Source organism: Doryrhamphus excisus, linkage group LG11 (genome assembly GCF_037039965.1).
Source record: "Doryrhamphus excisus strain RoL-2023G ecotype Guam linkage group LG11, RoL_Dexc_Guam_v1.1, whole genome shotgun sequence".
NCBI lineage: Eukaryota > Metazoa > Chordata > Actinopteri > Syngnathiformes > Syngnathidae > Doryrhamphus > Doryrhamphus excisus.
The window spans coordinates 7,839,285-7,859,666 of NC_136367.1; the positions used below are offsets into that span (position 1 = coordinate 7,839,285).

Sequence of the window (20,382 nt, forward strand, 5' to 3'; positions counted from 1 at the left end):
TACAACCAGCACTGCTCCCATTAGACTTGACACCGCTATGTACATCTGTGTAATACTTTTGTGTATTTTTTTCAACATCTCATAGTGTATATACCGGTCATATATTTCACACATTTCATACTGTCTTGTAAACTGTATTTGTATATAATCCTGGGTAAAATTGTTAATTTGTTATTACTTTTTAGGTTGTTTATATTGTCTATTTTTTATTTTTTACTATTTAACTGGTTCTGTCCTCTTTGCTGCTGTGCAATGTCAATTTCCCCACTGAAGGACGGATAAAGGTATAGTATCTAATATCTAATCTAATGAATAATCAATGTACGACAAATCCAACTGTTGCATGAGTTTAACGTGTAACATTCAAAAACACACATCCTTATAAAGCCTGCCGCCTGCCACATATCCTAATATTGATTCTATCAATTGATTATGATTTAAATGATGGTAGATTGATATATGTCATCCTGAATGGACACATTTCTGGACGTAGATTGATGAAGTTGGATCATAAATCGGCATATGAATGAATTGTTATATCCCGAGTATGGAATTTTGAAATGCCAAATCCATAGGAACCCTATACAGGACGATACATTTAATACAAATGAAAAAATAAATAAACATGATATTCCAGTTTTAATATTGTTGTTTGTCTGTGGTCATAAGCATCCTTTCACATTGTAGCTTTATCTGTCATGCAGTATTATTCTTCGATAGCAGTCACAAATGCACTCAGCTCTGAAAACTCCCTGTAACCCATTTAAGCAGAAGCCTATTCAGTATTCTCAATGCCTGCCAATGCAAATCTCCCTCCCGGCCATATGAATTTGGAAACCTTTTGTGCTTTGTTTGTCTTTCTCAACTGTCAGAGGAGGACGCTGACCTTTCAGATCCACCCCAGTGACCGGACAGCAGCACCAGTGTGGAAAGATCACAGACACATACTGTATTGCAATACACTGTTTGAACTGCAGACAGCAACGCTGTATTGGAGTATTGACTTGAAGAGAATGTTAACCTGATGTTTCGTGTAATTTTTCACCCTTTATAGAATATGTTACTGAGATGTGCATCTTTGAAATACAACCCAGGAACATCTTCGTTGTCAAACCAGTCTGACGTAGGTGTTTTCTTATACACAACAATAGCTTCAACCTACTTTCACATGTACATTTGATGTGAAGCATATAATACTATAATTAACTACGTTTGGGCTTGTATGAAAATTGTCTCGACTGAGCTTTGTTTAATCCAATTCTTTCACAAGACAGAAGCATATCAACATAACATGAATGCCAAATTTCTTGGACCAGATAAGAGATGATAAAACTGTAAATTACCAGAGTAGCTACCACTTGTAACACACAAACACAGCACTCTCACAGCAAACAAAATGGTTCAATCGCTTCACAGTCGTTTAAATTGCATGTAGGGGTAGAGCAATGTACCCTACCGCCTTGTGGCGATGTATTTAAACCTTTAACATACAAGCTGGCAACATGTCAAGTTGTAGTCAGGGATATTCACATACTCTTTAATATTGTAATTCTATTTTGTTATTTAATGGGGTCTGATGTTTCAAGTGCTCCTGAAAAAATTACAAACATAAAACAGTTGGCATGTAACAAATATATTGTACAATTTTGTTGACTGAATGCAGCCCGCAAGTCAACAAGTTTGCCCACCCCTGGTATAAAAAAAAAGAGGTTTTTCGCAGTCGTGGAGTAGTGGAGCCTATCCCAGCCGTCTTTGGGCGAGAGGCGGAGTACACCCTGGACTGGTGGCCAGCCAATCACAGGGCACATATAGACAAACAACCATTCACACTCACATTCATACCTATGGACAATTTGGAGTGGCCAATTAACCTAGCATGTTTTTGGAATGTGGGAGGAAACCGGAGTACCAGGAGAAAACCCACGCATGCAACATGCAAACTCCACACAGAGATGGCCGAAGGTGGAATCGAACCCTGGTCCTCCTACCTGTGAGGTCTACACGCTAACCACTCGACCGCCGTGCCGCCCATTGCTGTGATTATGACATTTATTTTATTTATTTTGTAAAAAAGGTTGCTTTGGTAACTGTACTAATATTTGTTTATTTGTTGTGTGTTGTTTTTTTTGTTTTGTTTTCTTAGACCGTGTAGTACTTGGGGGTTCGTACATATGGTTCAGGCAGTAGGAAGAACCATTTTGTTGCGGTTTTTGGACCATCCTTTTGCTGCAGTTACAAGTGTGAGTTCATGCTGAACAAGAAAATAAAGTTTTGTAATTATTCAGGTAGGATAAGGTAAGATGAGGTAGGCCTTATGGTGCAGAAAATATGGTGTATTTTGATTTGAGTATTGATTTTAGTGCTGTATCAGAAGTAGCGAAATTTCATTGATCCACACATCACGAGGCACGGGTCGGAGTTAAATCAACAAAATCAGACCTCACAAATGGCTCTGTGTTATTTTCTCTGCCGTCGTATCACTTCGCCCAGGTAGATGAAGAAGGGAGGTGAGGGAAGCTCTATGCGTCAGTGGAGCTCCCCTGGCAGTCTGGACCTACGGAAGCATAACTAAGAGATGACCTAGAATGTGCCTGAGTCAGCTCTGATGACAGGTGTTGTCAAAAAGCAAAGTCTACTTTTGAATAGGGAGACGCTGGATATTGGTTTCACTTTTCGGAACTGCAAAAGTAAGTTTGGCAAAAACTTTTCCCCACCTTGGTGTGGCTCAGTGGCCTGCTGACCTGAACACAATGAAATTATTGAGGGAATGAAAGCAGCTATCTGAAAGAGAAATCTGACATGTAGATGTTTTGTTTCATTGTTTTTGGGGGTTTTTTGGGGGGGTTGTTTGCCTCATTGTGAGGGAGCTGCCAATCCTCCCTCACTGATCAGGTGTATGCCCCGCCTACACACTATCATGTTTCCTATTTGTGTATATAGCTAGCTTGTATTATTTACACATATATTCTGGTTAGTACTTTAATTATATTTGTTTGCCATTTAAGTTGTTTAATTGCCACTTTAGTTAGTTGGTTTTTTCATTTAGAAGTCATTGGTTTTGTTCCTAATTTCCCATCAGTTTCTCCTTTCTTTGAGGTGATTGGTCGGGGCACAAGCATGGAGGCGCGCCCATGTGAGTGCAGGCCAGAGGCTGATCACCTTGATTGGACTCTACCAAGTGTCACCTGGAGGAGGGGGGGTTAACTGGGTAGTTGTTGGGTAAATGTAGTTATGTGTAATCGAGTACTTAAAATGTATACAGGAAGTGAAGCTTAAGTGTGGTAATATTCAAAGGCTTTTGAAACATAAAAGAAGGGTGTTGTAAATGTAAATATGGTACCTTTTAGACAAATTGCCTCACCCTGTCATTGGGGAATTTTGGTTGGCCCTTCACAGGTTAAATGGGCTGGGTGAATTGTTGGGGAGGAGGGGCGATGCTGTTGGATTGTCTGGTAAAATAAACTGAAAGAGCTCTCAAGCCATGGTCTGGTGTGCATGTCAGAGGCTATGGCTATCCCAGGCTAGTAAGAGGCCCTTTTTTCAACTTAAAATCTTACATTCATGATATAACTGATGATTTAATGTTGAAACCAAATGACACAAATGTAGTTTATCCTAAATTTCTCTCACATACAAATGATAATGATGATAGTGATAATCACAGAGTATGGTAACAGAACAGGGAACATAAACAAACTGTCATGCAGGAACCTACTTCGGGCGGGACACATAACTCATATAGACAAAAGAAGTACAACTTGGCAGTTCAAATTCCGTAGCTTTGCTAATGAATGAAAATGAATTTCTGAAAAATGTTCTGGTTGAGCGGCCTATTATTAAAAAAATATGCATAGTAAAGCAAATTGTACGCACGCCCCATCATTAAAATAACTAAATGAAGTAAAATACAAATATAAGGCACTCAGAATATGCGCTATGTAGTGTAATATCTTTTTGTGTGCGTCTTGAAAGAGGAACTGCACTTTTTTGGAATTTTGCTCATCATTCACAATCCTTATAAACACATATTGCTTTCCCTTTTCCGTACATTTAACATTCATTGATTTTCATTCATTTTCTACCGCTTATCCTCACGAGGGCCGCGGGGGGTGCTGGAGCCCATCCCAGCTGTCTTTGAGCGGGCGGCAGGGTACTCACATTCATACCTATGGACAATTTGGAGTGGCCAATTAACCTAGCATGTTTTTGGAATGTGGGAGGAAACCGGAGTACCCGGAGAAAACCCACGCATGCACGGGGAGAACATGCAAACTCCACACAGAGATGGCCGAGGGTGGAATTGAACTCCTATCTCCTAGCTGTGAGGTCTGCGCGCTAACCACACGACCACCATGCAGCCCTGCATTTAACATGAGAAAACAAATTCATATGAGCTAGCTTATAATGCTGTCATTGGGACACACCTACAGTATTTTGACGATGAAAACCTTTAAAAAAAACCTTTAACAGCATTTAATCTTTTGATATCCATGTTGTGATCATGCGTTAAGACGTACACTGACGAGAACATGTAATGGTTGCAATATGTTGCCGTATTTTTATGATTTAAAACACTACCCAAAACTGATACACATACTACTTATGCTAGTTCTGTCAAGAACAACAACAGTGACAACATGTACGATTTCTGCTCTCATTGGGATGGCTGTGTCTTCCAGATGTGTCCTCCAGTCTTCAGGTAAAACATGCTAACAGCAAACCAGCATCTTGTTGAGTCTTTGGAGCGAAAAGGAGACTTAGGGATCCACTCTTCCGCCTGTGAATGACGCTGAGACTAGCGATTAGCGACACATCACGTTCCATTCGCGAGGTAAAAAAATTGTTTTGATGTTAGCTGCTACAACAATAATATTGCTGTAGCTTGGTTAATATGCAAGTCAGGTATGTAAATGGACCAGTCTTGGGGTTTTTTGTGAGGGCTTTAGTGTCACCATTTCCCATGACAGCCGTTGCTAGCTCGCTCATATAACTTCCTCACGCTGGAATGCACATAAATATGTGTTCATGTTTCAAATAAGGATTGTGAATGATGGGCAAAATTCCCCAAAAAGTGCCATCAATAATATTTAGCATTCTACACTGGTCACTCTGTGTCGGTAATGTTACAGAAATGTTCAATGAATCACACACGCCAGACCTGATTGCCAGAACAACAGGCACTATTGCAGGTTTGAATTATTTAGCGAAAGGCACAATAACTCAAAAACATGGGCTACTCTGACAAGCTAAAACTCAACTCTGAATCCCCAACATCACCTCCTGTCTGCACGCCACTCCGTTATTTTAGGGAACACATTTATAGGAACACGCCTGAGCCTAAGTCTTATTCATGTCTTAAATGGCCTTCGGTCTAAATACCCTTCGGTGTACTGTATTGGGTAATACAAGTGTAAAGTATAGAGTGTAAGTATAGAGTGTAAGTTGTCCAAAAATGCTAAAAACTTATTTAGAAGGTTTATAAATCCTTCTTCGCTGGAATGTACTTGTCACGATCCAGTCGAAAACTAATAAATAATAAACAAGGTATTACAATATATATGGTACCTGTCAAATGTTTGTATGGTATTTCTATGTTTTTGAGCAACGTGTGTGCAAACTTTTTTTCATTTTAGGATTTAATAGACTTCCATGTTGGATGAAACATCCAAGATGTGAATTTGAGCTTTAATTTAAAAGGTTTAATATAACTTTTACTATTTATTAATTGCAGCCATTTCATACAGACCTGGTCTAGCAATATGTAGATTTGCAATATTTAGATACTGCTGAGGCCCTGTCCAGTTTTTTTTCCTAAAAATACCATTTCAGGGCACTCAGAATGCCATTTCCATGTGGATGACAGACTGAAATGTTTTGACCTTCCGTGTGGATAACCCCTCAATGACCCCAGTCTCCACTGCACTGTTGACCATATTTATTGTACATGTCCATGTTGGGGGGGAAAACAAAAACAAAAAAAAAGTAGTTTTAATTGTTACAGTAAAATGATTTCATTAGTCCAAAGCGAAAAGAAAATTACATTGATTTTAGCCAATAAAACATTCATCATAACCTCCATTTAGATAGCCTCATTTAATTTCATTCAAATTTATTTGCTTCAGCAGGAAAAGAGAATGAACCTGTCCAACCCCCCCAGATGAAATATGAACATTTCATTGCAGGGATGTGGTGTCTTTAATTGATTTCAGCACCCTGCCAAACTCGTCTCATCCAAAACTGCTGAGGCTTCTGGGTGGATCAAAATAAACAAAGAGTTTATCGAATTGTAATGCTTAACTCCCGAGTGCGTGAAGCACTCAAAACACCTCCAGTAGAGGTGCAGTGGGGGAGCATGTAATCTCACCCGAGGAGAGTCATTATTGCACAACTAATCTACATCACAATGTGACACAATTGTTGAAACCATACAAAGAAAGTGAAGGGAAGTTGAATCCATAGAGTTTCTTTTTGCTTTAAAGTCCACACGAGAGCTAAATTACTTGTGAACTCACTGGATTTAAACAAAAGCCAGACTTAAATCCCATTGACCTTCTATGAATGATCATTTTCCACCTCCAATAGTTTGACAATTTTCTTTTACTTGTTTCACATAAAAATTAAAAAAAAAAAAGTCACACACTGAATGTGTTCTCCTACAATTGAAATGCAAAGTAAACATAAGAAAATGACATTTATTAACATAGAGAACATAAACCAAGCAGAGTTTTCACACTCAAGTCTGAATTTTGGAAGTACAAAATAAATGAATGCACCGGCCTAAATAAGCAGTTACAGTCCGTTAGTAGTGAAAATGTACAAAACATGCATCAACAGCGGAAACATCAAGACATGTCACAAGCATCAAAACGTCTATCATCAGTCTGCAATGCATAATTAGTGCAGAATACAGTGTTTTTTTCCCCTTTAACACCCCCATCGCTCTCATCGCTGTCGCATAAAGTGCTTTTTTGACGGATTGGTGTCAGATTCTAGAACAAAGTAGAATTACAACAAAGCTGACCCACCACCAGCATTTCAAATTGTTGCAGGCAAGTTGGTGTGCACATCAATCAAAACCCAGAGAAAATGTTGACTGATTGCAAGTGGAATAAAGATACTGACATGAGATAATGCGGCCATGTCCTTTGATTGGGTGTTTTTGTTTGTTGGGTATTGCAAAAGATTTGGATGGGAGCATTTAAAAAATGTATAATAATAATAATAATTTCCGTTTTCTATGTGCTCAACAAAATATAGTGAGGAATACTTGCTGAAGGTTGTCACTCAAAGTCAAATAAAGCTCACGAGAAGAATAACAATGAAATTATAATTTAAAAAGTTTTAAAACAATTGTGCATTTATATAATCTCTACTCGGTATGCAGCAGTTGTGTGCTGTGTAACTCTCTAAGGTGCACCTCATCACTGTAAAAGAAAAGCTCATATCTCTGTTTGGACACCTAGAGGTCACAGGATTTCAGAAGTTTGATATGATAATGGAGCTGTAGCTACTGAGAAATCCTAAAACCAAATCCATAACTCATTCACTGAATACCAAGCACTCCGCTGGGGTTGGAATATCATTCTCTTTTGTTTGACAGTCCGGTAGCTATGGTCCTCGATAACTGGAACACCAGCTCAAATCCTACTGGCTGTTGTCCTCAGCATGTTATGATTAATGTGATTCTAGGAGGAGGAAAGGAGGTTATCCTATTTGACTAGGATACTTGACCTGCACTATTACCAAGATAAATTCCCATCCAATATTGATATGCTGTCATCCGCCATTAACTGAAAAGCATTTATCAAAAATAGTTTTGTAATCATGTGTTACATTATCTAATGGACGGATAACTGTTGACTATCAAAAACAATGAGACACAAACAATAGTAGACTTTTACATAGTGTACAGTTGTCAATTTTTCGAAAAATCACGTCAGACACAAAGCTCCTCATCAAATGTTCTTTTTTTCAAGGCAGTGAGGAGTAATCCCTGAGTCTTTTTAATTTGTCTTGCGTCCTGGTATGTTGCTCATTTGAATGTTGTCTCCTTGAAGTCCAGGGTTATAATAAGCTGAGCCACCAAAATTCAGATCCAATGGGTCGCTATTGTCCAATCGGAGAACTGGGGGAAAAAAAACATTTACATATTGAGTTTACAGCTGTACCATAAAATATCATATTATATTTAAAGCAGAGAAGAATGACATATTTGTTGTAGTTTACTGCCTTTGTAGTTGATGTGGTTCTGTTTTGAACCTACAATTTCTAAACCAAACATTTGTAGCCTAGAAAATACACCAAACACACATCTTTGTTATCCTGGCAAACTAAGTAAGTGGGCACACCAAGTAATAAGGGTACTTGGAATAAAGAAAGCACTTGTACAACTATTGCTGTAAAACATTGATAGAATAAGATTATCTTAGAGTGGGACCTCTAAAAACAAGCACAGTTTGTTCCTGGAAGCTAGTCAGCCTCTTGTTTGTACAGATTTATAATTAGAATATTTCAATATTCAATATGATGTACCTGAGCGCAAATTTGAGATTCATGGCTTCATGGTTGTATATACTTACAGTATGTGATTTAAGTTTTCTTAAGAATCATAACACAAACTTATTGAACCAAACCATGAATTTTGTGTATCGTTGTACCCTTAGTAAATAAGTATTTCGCACCATAAAGCCATGAAGCTCAAACTTGTGCTCAAGTCCATTCTGTTTCCATTGATCATCGTTCAGATGTTTCTGCAGCTAAATTGGAGTTCACCTGTGTTAAATTTAATTGGGTATGTTTTGGAATGGCACACACCTTCCTCTCAAGTAAGGTATTGCATATAATAAGTATTGTTAAATTATTCACAAGTTGTTTTTTTTCCTCCCTAAAATATCTGTCTACTGTGTTTTATTTCCTCTACCAAGGAGGTTATGTTTTTGCCAGTTTTAGCTAACTGAAATAGAGCCAAATAGACAAGGTGAACTGGAGTCGAGCCAAGCAAGCAGCAACCATGGCTCCAACTTTTACACACAAAAACACAATGATGCTGGTTGCAAGAGTCTTTTGGGGAGGGGCAGTCACTGTATGTGACTGGCCAATCAGAGCATGAAAACAATTTTCCTTCATCACAATTACCGATAATGAACTTGTTTCATGCTCATACTGTACATTATCCACATTATTCGTAACGGATAGCTCATAAAAACAAAACTGCAAAATCCTTCAATAATCTTGAAGAATGGCATGTAAAAAGTATTGTATTGTAAAGTCTTCAAGTGTCATATTTTCCTCTATATTTTTATTGTCCACTGTGACATTGTACCAAGTAGCCAGGACATGTGTCTAACTTTTCTATTCACGTTCACAGTGACTCGATATCGTTGGTATCTGTCTGTGGTGACATTTGGAATAAGTATAACAGAGGTCTCCTGAACTCTGTTTTTCTTCTGAAATATGATTACATTTCATATTTGCTGACCACAAACAACTTAAATTCATTCAGTTTTCCGAGAAGACATTTAAAGATCAACTCATCATCTCATACGTTACAGATGTGACCACAGAACGATTACAGAATATGGATGTGTGCGAGGCAGATGGGAAAAAATACTGTATTTCTTTGCTCAGGCCTACAGGTAATTTAACATTGTATAGTTTTATTTATGGTGTATAATTTCAGAGACATTTTTCTCTAAATTCATGGTGAAAATTTGACAAATTGCCATTGAGCATGGTTAAATTACATGCTGGGGTGAACTCTTTACAGCAAGAATCATCTCTGGTGTGTTCATGTGTGTCTTTCACTTTCATTATTGTTACATGAATAGATATTGTTGTAACGCATTATTACATCTTTATTCCTATAGTGCATTTTAGCAACTAACTACTCTAAGATGTGACAGCCCACATACCTGGGTCAGCTGGGAACACCTCAACCAGTTTCCTGTGAGAGAAACCTTTCTGGTGTTTCCTTTTTAAGATGATGTATGCCACCAGTCCCACAATGGACACGACCACCGCTGTTCCCAATACAGCCCCCCACGCTTCACTTCGCTTGCTCTTACTGGCCTCTGATGAAAAACCTTCATTAAAAAACAATGAACGGAAGGGTTAGAAAGGGAAGAAAGAAATGAATTCATTCTCAAACAAATGTATTTCTATGCTATAATTCTATAATTTTCTACCACCTGTGAGCTGGAGCCGATCCCAGCTGATTTTAGGAGGGAACTTGTGTTGGCCACCAGTCAATCACAGAGCACATACAGTATAAACAAACAACAGTTTACACTCACATTCACGTCTATGGTCATTAAAATGAACTTCAGTATCCCAACAAGCATGTTTTTGGACTGTGGGGAGGCTCTGAAGTCCTTGGTATATAACCATAAAAGCATGGGAAAGTATGCAGACTGGAGAAAGAGAGGTCTAAAACCAGAATCACACGGCTTTGAGTCGAGGTGGGCAAAACTGTTCATTTCAGTGAACCGGGTCATTTTGGTTCATTCAGTAAAAAGATCCATTCATTTCGGTCATTTCACTCAATTGGTCGTTAGCCTGTGAGCTCCTCCTGTGCATAGACCCGGTCAACCATGTCGAGTCAGTCCGTTCACTCATGTTCATGTTCGTTCCGACTCAACAGCGCAACAACACTTAATGACTAGTAGTGTGACGGTCATGAACGAAAGGGTCAAAAGAACTAGTTCTTTTTTGTGAACGGAATGAACGAGGTCACCGACAGTGTTGGTCAATCTCTCAGTCTCAGAATTTCAGTCAGCTAACCCCACCCACCTGCAGAGCGAGGCGCAACGATAGGGTAAGACAGGCAAGGCAAGTGAACTGACTCTCCAGCCAAGCAAAAAGAAGCATTTGCAACTGAACGGACTGAACGGTTATTTTAGGGGGGTGACCTTGTTCATTCCGTTCACAAAAAAGAAGTAGTTCTTTTGACCAGTTCGTTCATGACCGACACACCGCTAGCTGTGAGGCAGACATGCTAGCCAAATCACGATCAAATAGTTTGAGATGTAACACTGTTTCTGTGAATCATTTCCATGTGTTATGCTATGTAATGTCTATGACGTATGTGCGCCATCTAAGAGGCGGGGCCTGGGAAATGACATCACTTAGCTAGAGTTGATTGTGTTTAGCTGAGTGTTGCATGATTAGCATTAGAGTGCGAGTGACCGGAGTGAGTTGCGGCCGACAACAGCTCCTGTGTGAATGTTCACAGCATATGTGTTCCCTGCTTGTTAATAAAGTGATTCAAGTACAACATGAACCTCTTTTTAGTTGAGTAGTAGTTTACACTGGTCACTAGGTGTCAGTAATGTTACGTTGAAACAATTTCCGAAGCAGGAATTACCTCACTTAACACTGTCAGGTCTGGAACCACTTAGTAACAATAAATGAGGGATGGTATTGTAATGATATTGACCTTATTTTCTGCTTTGAAATTGTCTTTGTTCAAGGTATTTAGGTAAATATCATTCCATTTTAAATACCTCCAAAAAGTAGAGCATTACTTATACAATCTTTATCAGATGCAAGGATGTATTCTAGGTTAATCAGAATGTGTTGACATGGAAATGCCATTGGAGAAACTTGTTTTGGAGACAGGAGGTTGCTCGCCTCGAGCAGAAAATCAGAGCAAAGAACAGTTTGTTTTTCTAGTGTGACATTGTATATTCGACAGTGTATATTAGCACAATTACATACGTATTTACGTATGTCAAAATCAAAAGGAAGTAATTCAAATTGCCATTACAGGTGTGATGGTGTTTAGAAGCTACATGTGAAGAGCGGTCACTCCATAAGCCGTCAGTATCTGATAATATACCTTTCAATAGCTAGTTCATGTTGTTGGTAAAGTTTGAATATGTGTTTAAATGTGGCCAAACACAATCTAATTCATGTGTTTACATGCCTTTTAAAAAGGCCTTTTAAGACATGCCTTTTAAGGCCATTTTTGCAACAATCTGTTGTTGTGGTGCATGCAAATGCACTAGGGGCAACTTGTGGGGCATGTGTGAGTTGAGTACTCGAGTACTTGATTCACTTAATTGAGTGACTCTCAAGAACTTGAGTGAAGGGAATCAAGTTTCTAAACCCCGGAATCTGCCATATATTTGTTATTTTATTTTCATCAATCAAATTGTAAGCAGTTGTTTTTTAAAAGGTGTCAGAAGACACATGTGGACACATTGCTCTTATTTTGTGCTCGCATACTCCTGTGTAGAAACTAGAGAAGGTATCTTTGACCCCAGTCTCAGACCATCTCATTGAGGGTTTTCCCACTATAACAGTGTGTCATTGTCCCTCCTGAGTAAGACGTTATAAAAGAACCCTTCAAGCAAAGTAGACAGCTGAAACCCAAACCCAAGCTTTTTTTTCACTTGAAAGAAGGGATGTTTGTCCTCTGCCTGTGGAAATCTAGATGGATATGGGTTGGTGGGAAGGTGGGAAAAAAACAAATAAGAAAGGGATTGTATGTGCTTTGGGTTTAGCGGAAGACAAGCGGGTTTTGGGTTTAACTTTCCAATTGAAAACCTGACAATGATCTGAGGTTACGTTATGTCACTGGTAATGCCCCTATTTCCTTCATTTGTGGCAAAACACAATTCAGGCAGCCTTGCTAGAGAATTGTTCCTACTAAAATGAAACACACATAAAATGGTCTCTCTTCTGTGATCGTAAACGTACGTATGTCTCTTGCACACAGAGATTCTGTAACATTTGTGCATCTTGATAGTCAAGTCAGAATTTCGAGTAATGTCTTTCATAGAGAACGCATCAAAGCAGGGGGGTGTGACATATGCTATACCTGTCAAACACAGATAACTGCTTTCAACACGGAGGAAGTAAACTGCACACACCAGTCTAGGAGTCGTGGAATACCATTTCAATCAGCCAGCATCGCACCTCTGTTGTACCCTCTGATACTACATCCATCCATCCATCCATCCATCCATCAGTTTCTATGCTGCTTATCCTCACGAGGGTCGCGGGTATCTGGAGCCTATCCCAGCACCCTTTGGGCGAGAGGCGGGGTACACCCTGGACTGGTGGCCAGCCAATCACAGGGCACATATAGACAAACAACCATTCACACTCACATTCATACCTATGGACAATTTGGAGTGGCCAATTAACCTAGCATGTTTTGTGGGAATAAACCGGAGTACTTGGAGAAAACCCACACTCGGGGAGAACATGCAAACTCCACATAGAGATGCCTAAGCGGGGGAATCGAATCCAGGTCTTCCTGATCTCCTGACTGTGCGGCCTGATGCTACATCAGAAAACAGAAAATATCAAACTAAATCTGTTTTCTATTCCTTGTCCTGTTCAGTGTCGCACAGAGTTGGAGCCAACCCCAACTAACTTTGGGCACAAGGTGGACTACACTCAAAAATACTATAAAACCGTACCTCTTTCTGAGCTGCTCCCAGCGGATGCTTGTTTATCCGTGAGGTTGCCCTTAGGTGTTTCAGAAGCAACAGTTGTCGTCACCTCAGGAAATAATTTGGTGGGATCAGAAGGCAACACTTCTGGCGGTGATGTTGTAGATGTTTTGTTTATCTTGTTTCTTGTTGTGGTTGTTACAGTTGTAGTGGCAGATTGAGTGACATTGTTTGGTTCCGTATCATTTCCTGCTGTTGTGTTCTCATTTGGATTAGTCACCTCTGGTGGCAGGATGGTTGACTCTATATCTGTGCCATTGGAACGTTCAGGATTGGTGGTGGAATTACCATCAAACGGATGACTAGATGGTGTAAGAGGGGGTTTGGTTGAGTTATTCAAGTCCTCCTTATTTCTGGTGACGTTGTTTTGGTTTGATTCTCTAGTTCCATTTGTCACTTCAGGTTGTTCTTTTGTGGTATTTGCAGATGTGGGAGGCTCAGTAGTTGTGGCAACGGGAGAATCATGAGCTGTTTCATTTTCACTCTGCTCTTTACTGCCCACGTGATTTTCTCCATTATATGTGACACTGCTGACATCATTGCTTGGTTGCATAGGAGACACGTCTCCTCCTGGTTTATTTTCTTCTTCCTCTTCAGCATCAGAGCTCTGCTCACGGTTCCAGCTTTGATCAATTGTGTGCCTTGGAGAATTTGTCGAATTTTGGAGCGATACCAAGTTAAAAGTGTGTACAAGCAGTAGCAGACATATTGTGATTTTAAAAAGTAGTTCCATTGCGTCCTTTTGTGGTTGGTTACCCCTGGAACAAACAAGACATGACATTTTAAATGGAATTGCACAACTGCCTCCAAATAAGTAAACATAAGGACAAAGTTCATCAAAGAAGACCAACAGTTCAGGTTAACAATGTGTAATGGGGTGATTTTGGTGACTCAGCTCCGGCTATAGTTGGAAGCCAAAAGTCCGACGGTCAGCACTCCCCCAAACGTATCATGGGCAGCCACTGTGTGCAGCTGAACTAATCAGGCGGTCTATTTAAATGGCACGTTCTCTTTCTTTTCATCAGTGCGTCACCTGCAGCGGAGAAGTGCCGATGGCTCCTGACCTGGTTTAGCTGTGGAGATCACGGTGAAGGTAGTTTTTGTTTTTCCTTTGTTATATTCAGTTTGCTGTGGTTAACGTGTTCATCATTTTGTGTTTCAGTAAGCCACTGCTGACTTGTTATGCTTTTGTTTTGCTCGTTATATTAAGGGTGGTTGCGCACACTACTATTACCTTTTTCTGTGAACCTCCGAAAGCGTGTTAGGCTTAACACGGGACTCGCAGACCAATGGGCTCTTAGCCCCGCCCTCGTTACAAATGCTTAAACCTAAATAAACTGTCAATGGCCGAAGCTGTTACCAGTTGCTGGAGTTTAGGCTGCTAGTCCGTCAGACTTTTATGTAGATGTAAATTGTTTGCTAAATGTTTTCATATCATTTAAAAGTATGTTGCTACATCATTTGACCTGTGATTCACCTCTCATCCAGATTTTCATTCAATTTTAATTTGTGAATACAAAAAGGAAGTTTATCCTATCATTTATCCTCACAAGTGTCACACGGGTATGCTGGAGCCTATCCTATCTTCCGGTGAGAGGCGGGGTACTCCCTGGACTGTTCGCCAGCCAATCACAGAGCACATATAGACAAACAACCATTCACACTCACATTCATACCTATGGACAATTTGGAGTGGCCAATTAACCTAGCATGTTTTTGGAATGTGGGAGGAAACCGGAGTACCCGGAGTGGCTAACGACTCGACCACCGTGCAGTCTATGACACATATTAAAAGTGTCTTCTTCTAGAACATTCTGACATTTATTAACAGGTCAGTTCTTACAATATCCCAATACATACAGCTTTTGTTTGTTTCCTTGTTGGTGTAAACAAAGGTTTTCCACTGAGTAAATACTGAAAAGTCAACTCTGCTGTGGTGTTAGAATAAATATGTTAAATGTGTTTTGTAAAACAATACGTACACCATAAGTGAAGACAAAGCTTTGTAGTATTATTTGTAAACAGTGTCAACATTAAAGCTTCCTTTTTACACCATGCCTTTAGCTCGACTTTCTACAATTTTGCTGTATTTGCAGCACATTTCGACCATATGCCGCAGCCCAATAAAAAACAATGGCCTCCAGGCCATACTTTGGACACCCCTGGACTAAATGAGGACATGTGTCCTACTAAAAACTGTTCTGTTAAGCATTGATGCACTGACTGCTTATGGAAGTACAAGGTACTGAACATGTTACATTAAAAAAAGTGTAGCTTTTGCCCCTCAAAGCATACATATGATTTCACAATGTTGTGCACTGCCAATGTTTGTGCTACTACTATACTACATTATACTAGTACATTATACTAGTACTACAGCTATGGTGCAAAATGTTAGCACAGCTAATTAACTCCAAGCTAAGCCCCTCTATTCATGCTAATGATTTTGCAGTGCCTACCAACCCGCGACCAGACTCGGCATGTCACGCTTGAGCAATCACCCACTGGAAGGGGAGTAAAGTCGTTTACTGATTCGGCCTCAAAGAAGAGTCTCCACACGTATAAGGCCCTGAAACTTGTTTTTTTACCACCATAGAGTGTCTGCTTTTTGTGACAATGAATAAAAGAGACGGACAGAAAGAGATCTAGTTTAGCTAGCTCATCTCCTTGGATGTCAGCCTCTGCAAATATTGCATATCGCAGCAGACACACAACACGTAAACACACTCATACAGCCTGACTCGCACTCGCTTGCTCTGCTACATTCAACTTTTTTTTTGCTGACTGTTCCTTCTCCAAACAATGACAGCACTTCATTTACATTATGTCAACATCCACATAGATTCCATTTTTAATGGCCGGTTCCACTGTTTCCCTTAATGCATTTCATTCAAGCAAAGCACGTCATTGATGCCTGCCGGCCGCTGCAATGATGTCAGCCTCTCTCAGGGTTCAACTGGCTCTCTTTGGTCGACACAGGTAGCATTGCAGCACCCCAGTGAAATGCTTTGCTTGGGTGAAATGTATTATGGGAAAAAAATGTTTTTGTTTCATTTTATTTTGGTTTCCTAGCTACCTTTTGAGTGTTAAGTTGCTGTGTGATGAGTTTAACATTCTTTGTAAGATGACACCATGAATCACTGTTATACTGAGTAATGACCTCCTGTGATCTCCAATGGGTTGACAAGCTTGTCATGTTTTTTTTTGCTGGTCCTCACTGATGCATGCACACCACGATATGCCATTTTATGTTGTGGACATAATCATTTTACAGTCCGGTGCAAATATTTTTTTCTCTATAAAGTTAGTAGGTGTAGCCTAAACTGTGGTGTGTCTCATACACTGGAAATTACGGTAATTATTGTATGACTAAGAGACTGTAGCTGCCCTGCCCTCTGAGTATTGATTATAATGCTAATTGTAACAGAAACTAGCTAATCTGGCAATGTTGACTTTCTGGATTTACTATTTAATTACAGTATGTTTCATTGCTGACCTAGGAAAGGTTTATAAAGAAGTGTTTATTTTACACATACAGTATTTGTGATTTTTGTACTATGAATGGTAGAGTAAATGGGCAAGGGATGTTTGGGACTCCTAATGATCAGTCCTCTCTCTTACATCTCCTTGAGGACCACAGTGAATTCATATTAGCTGCTTGTTGCACTGTATGACCAGCCAAGTCTTGTGACAATGCAAGTATCATTAGCCCAGCAATGCATTTCTTGGGACATTTAGTTTCTTAATTATAACTGCAAGCCAATCCCAAGTGCATGTGCTGCGTTTAAAGAGTCTGGGATTAACTGGCCTGCCTGCATTCCAAAACTGTTACCTGTTAATTGGCAGAAAAAATATCAGTGAAAATATGTAGAGCTTTTAAGCAACATGCTGCAAAGGGTAGGTTAAAGTGAATCAAGTTTGGGCTTTATAAGCAGAGTTCTACTAACAAGTGCCAGAGATGATTCACAAAGATTTCCAACCCTGCGAGTTTTTTCAGAATCTGGAGCATATAAAATCCCAGCTGTTCTGTCAGCCATGACTTCATAGCGTCTCACATAAACATACTCTCAGTCAGATCTTTAGGGCTACCTACAAATTATCTAACATTTGGACTGTTAATTAGTAAGGTTTAAGTCCCGTCTCGTCTTTAGAGATGCCGCTTGTTTGGAAAAGTACAAGGGCTGAAACTTCAAATGAATCAGTATATACAGTATCGATTTGCGGTTCACCGTGAAGGGAGAAGGGGAGGGGTGCTGGCGCTGAATCTAACAACACCCTTATTTATTTAATAGTCACTTTTATTGCAAATATTCACTTTAAAAACGGAGAAGAACATCAACGTCAAGGTAGGAAGAAGGTTTGGAGGTAGGAGACTGCGCCGTGTGTCACAAATAGACATTTTTATGAGCATATCAATTACTTGCGGTTTGGTTTTCCAAATACGGGGATTCTTATCTGCTAAGTCTTATTCTTATTCTTGGCGTAATACAAAAATAAATAAATGGGGCTAAGAAGTTACTGAACACAATTCTTCTTCCGAGCGGGATGTGAAATAATAACTCCATGGATAAGTTTATGTTGTATTGTGTAGCGACCCTGAAATTACGTGTGATTTTAAGAGTCCAACTGTTGATGTGAAAGCATCAGGAAGTGCCTGGTGTGTGTGTGTATGTGTGTGTGTGCACGTGCACGATCAAAGAGAGTGACAGTTGGCTACATGTTTATTTCGCTGCCATGTTCATGCTGATCCTTGTAACATGGTTGTGGCAGACAGCAACCTGTTTTGAGTAATAATGATTTCTTGATTTTGGCTAAAATATAAAATGGAAAAAATATTTTTTTAATTATATAAAATAAAGTATGAACTTTTGTTCACCCTATTGCCGTACCGAGATGCATTGTTCTCACGTTTGTTATAGAGGATAGGTTCCCAAAATAAGTGAAAGCAGCAACTATATTTTTTACAAATATTATACATATTTTAAGTCAGTAAAACCCCTCACTTTATACACTTTTATCACACAGTAAGAGAATTCTAATTCCTCACAATTTTCTGTTGTTTAAACACTCTTCAAGTTCAAACCTTCATTTGAATTTTAATGATTAACCTACAAGGCTGGACACAAGAAATTATTTATTTTCCACTTCTTTGACCATTCTTTGTCACCGGGGTGACCTTGGTGGCTGTACTGGAGCGTTTTTGTATCCTTGTTAAAAGATACTTCTCCTCTTGTCGTATTTTCCTTCTACCTTCCTCCTTCCATAATGGTGCCCAACAAATACAACTTCTTCCTCCTTGCCTCCAGGGTGCGACCACAGGTCCCATTAAATTCGACAAACCAAACGCATTTTTCAAAATATGAATGGCAATGTAGCGAGGGAACACCGTATTATCATGTGCCATGTTAAACTTCATCATCATTCACTTATCTACACATACACAATCCACATTAGAGGCTTGCAGAGACAACATTAAGTCATATTCTGTGTGTATAAACACAGATGTTTTTAGGAACAACATAGTTGAGGTCTCACAAGGTTTTCAAAGAAGAGGGACAAAAAAAACATGGCTCGTTAACGATGCAGTGCATTTTAAAAGCAAAGTCATGTTGCGTTGCTTTCAATGGATCACCAGCCTGTTGACGATACCACGGGGAAGTGGATGCTGTGCACATACGGGGGTCATGTGCAAGACAGCAAAGATGATTTCATATGTGTTTGTACCAATTTGTTGTTTTTCATCATGTAGAGTGAGTTCAGTGCTATTTAAATCATATCTATAAGAAAAGTACTAGTTTTGCCTTTTCAATGCTATTGACGCTTCAACTTCTTTCCCTGATGTAAATATCAACTCTGGAGAATTTGAAGAAAATATATCAGCAGCATGATATGTTTCAGTACATTTCACATTCCCAACATTTACTTCCTAAGTTGGAACCTCTCCAGAAACCACCAGGCAATGCCCACATTTTGTACATATTGTCCAGTCGGTATTTGACAACACTTTTTTAAATGCTTCTGCAAGGATGAGTTTGAAAAGTTTTAGTTTCCTTGTTAAAATATTGACGAACTTCACAAGTTATTTCCAACGTGTACTTCCTTCGAGTCTGACATTGACCTTACACTCGCCAAGAAAATGCAACAAATTGAGCCTTTCTCAGTCAGTGCTTACCTTATTGTGAGGCTGTCTCAGTGAGAACAGGTGCACAAGCGGCAAATTTCTTCACTGAGTGATCAACTTGAGTGATTCAGCAGTCACCCGGCGAGAGGAGGGAGCACTCACGCAGGGAACAACCTGCTCAACCTGCTTCTACGCCTCTCAGCAATAATGACACACCCTCAACCACCGTCATGCCATGACAGTCATGGAGATGGAGATAAATACAGTAGGTGGATCCTAACTTAGCTGTTAAATGTCACGTCCACGTTGAAAGAACTTGGGCGTATCCATTTCTGGCTTTCCAGGCGATAGCTGTGAATTCCCCCAATGAGCAGAGCTTCTGGCGACAGGTCCCATGTGTCTTTTCTTCCGCTGGAATCGGCTGCTGTCGTCATAGCAACACAAAGGTGTCTGGCAAGCTCAGGTTTCATCCACACACCTTTGTCTATCTGACGAGTGACGTGACTTTCAGAGCTCACCTTTGAGGAGTGTCAAATGAACCGTGATTGTTGTTTCATTTTTATTCGCTGTGTCACGAGGTGGCTGAAATTAGATTCTAGTGCTTGAGTGAAGCGGATGAAGTGGCGCTCTGTGCCGCTTAGCGTTAAGAGTGTATCATCTTTCACTGGTTAGCAAATGAGCATCCCAAAAATCAGAGCAATGGACACACAAAGTGTCATTCCTGCCACGTAAATACAGTACACACATTGGGAAACAAAGAAACTCCTCCCTAGGTGGAGCCGCCTCAGTGAAATATGATAA

General features: G+C 39.7%; 1 protein-coding gene across 1 annotated transcript; it reads right to left on the reverse strand.

Annotated features, from left to right (window-relative positions):
• Nucleotides 1-6,672: 6,672 nt before the first annotated feature.
• On the reverse strand, nt 6,673-19,775 carry LOC131142693 (uncharacterized). Its single transcript, XM_058091692.2, has 4 exons — nt 19,633-19,775; nt 13,428-14,218; nt 9,912-10,082; nt 6,673-8,125 (listed from the first exon to the last, which is right to left on the reverse strand). The coding sequence occupies exons 2-4, from the start codon at nt 14,191-14,193 to the stop codon at nt 8,004-8,006; spliced, it is 1,059 nt and encodes a 352-aa protein (XP_057947675.2). The 5' UTR covers nt 14,194-14,218; nt 19,633-19,775; the 3' UTR covers nt 6,673-8,003.
• Nucleotides 19,776-20,382: the final 607 nt, after the last annotated feature.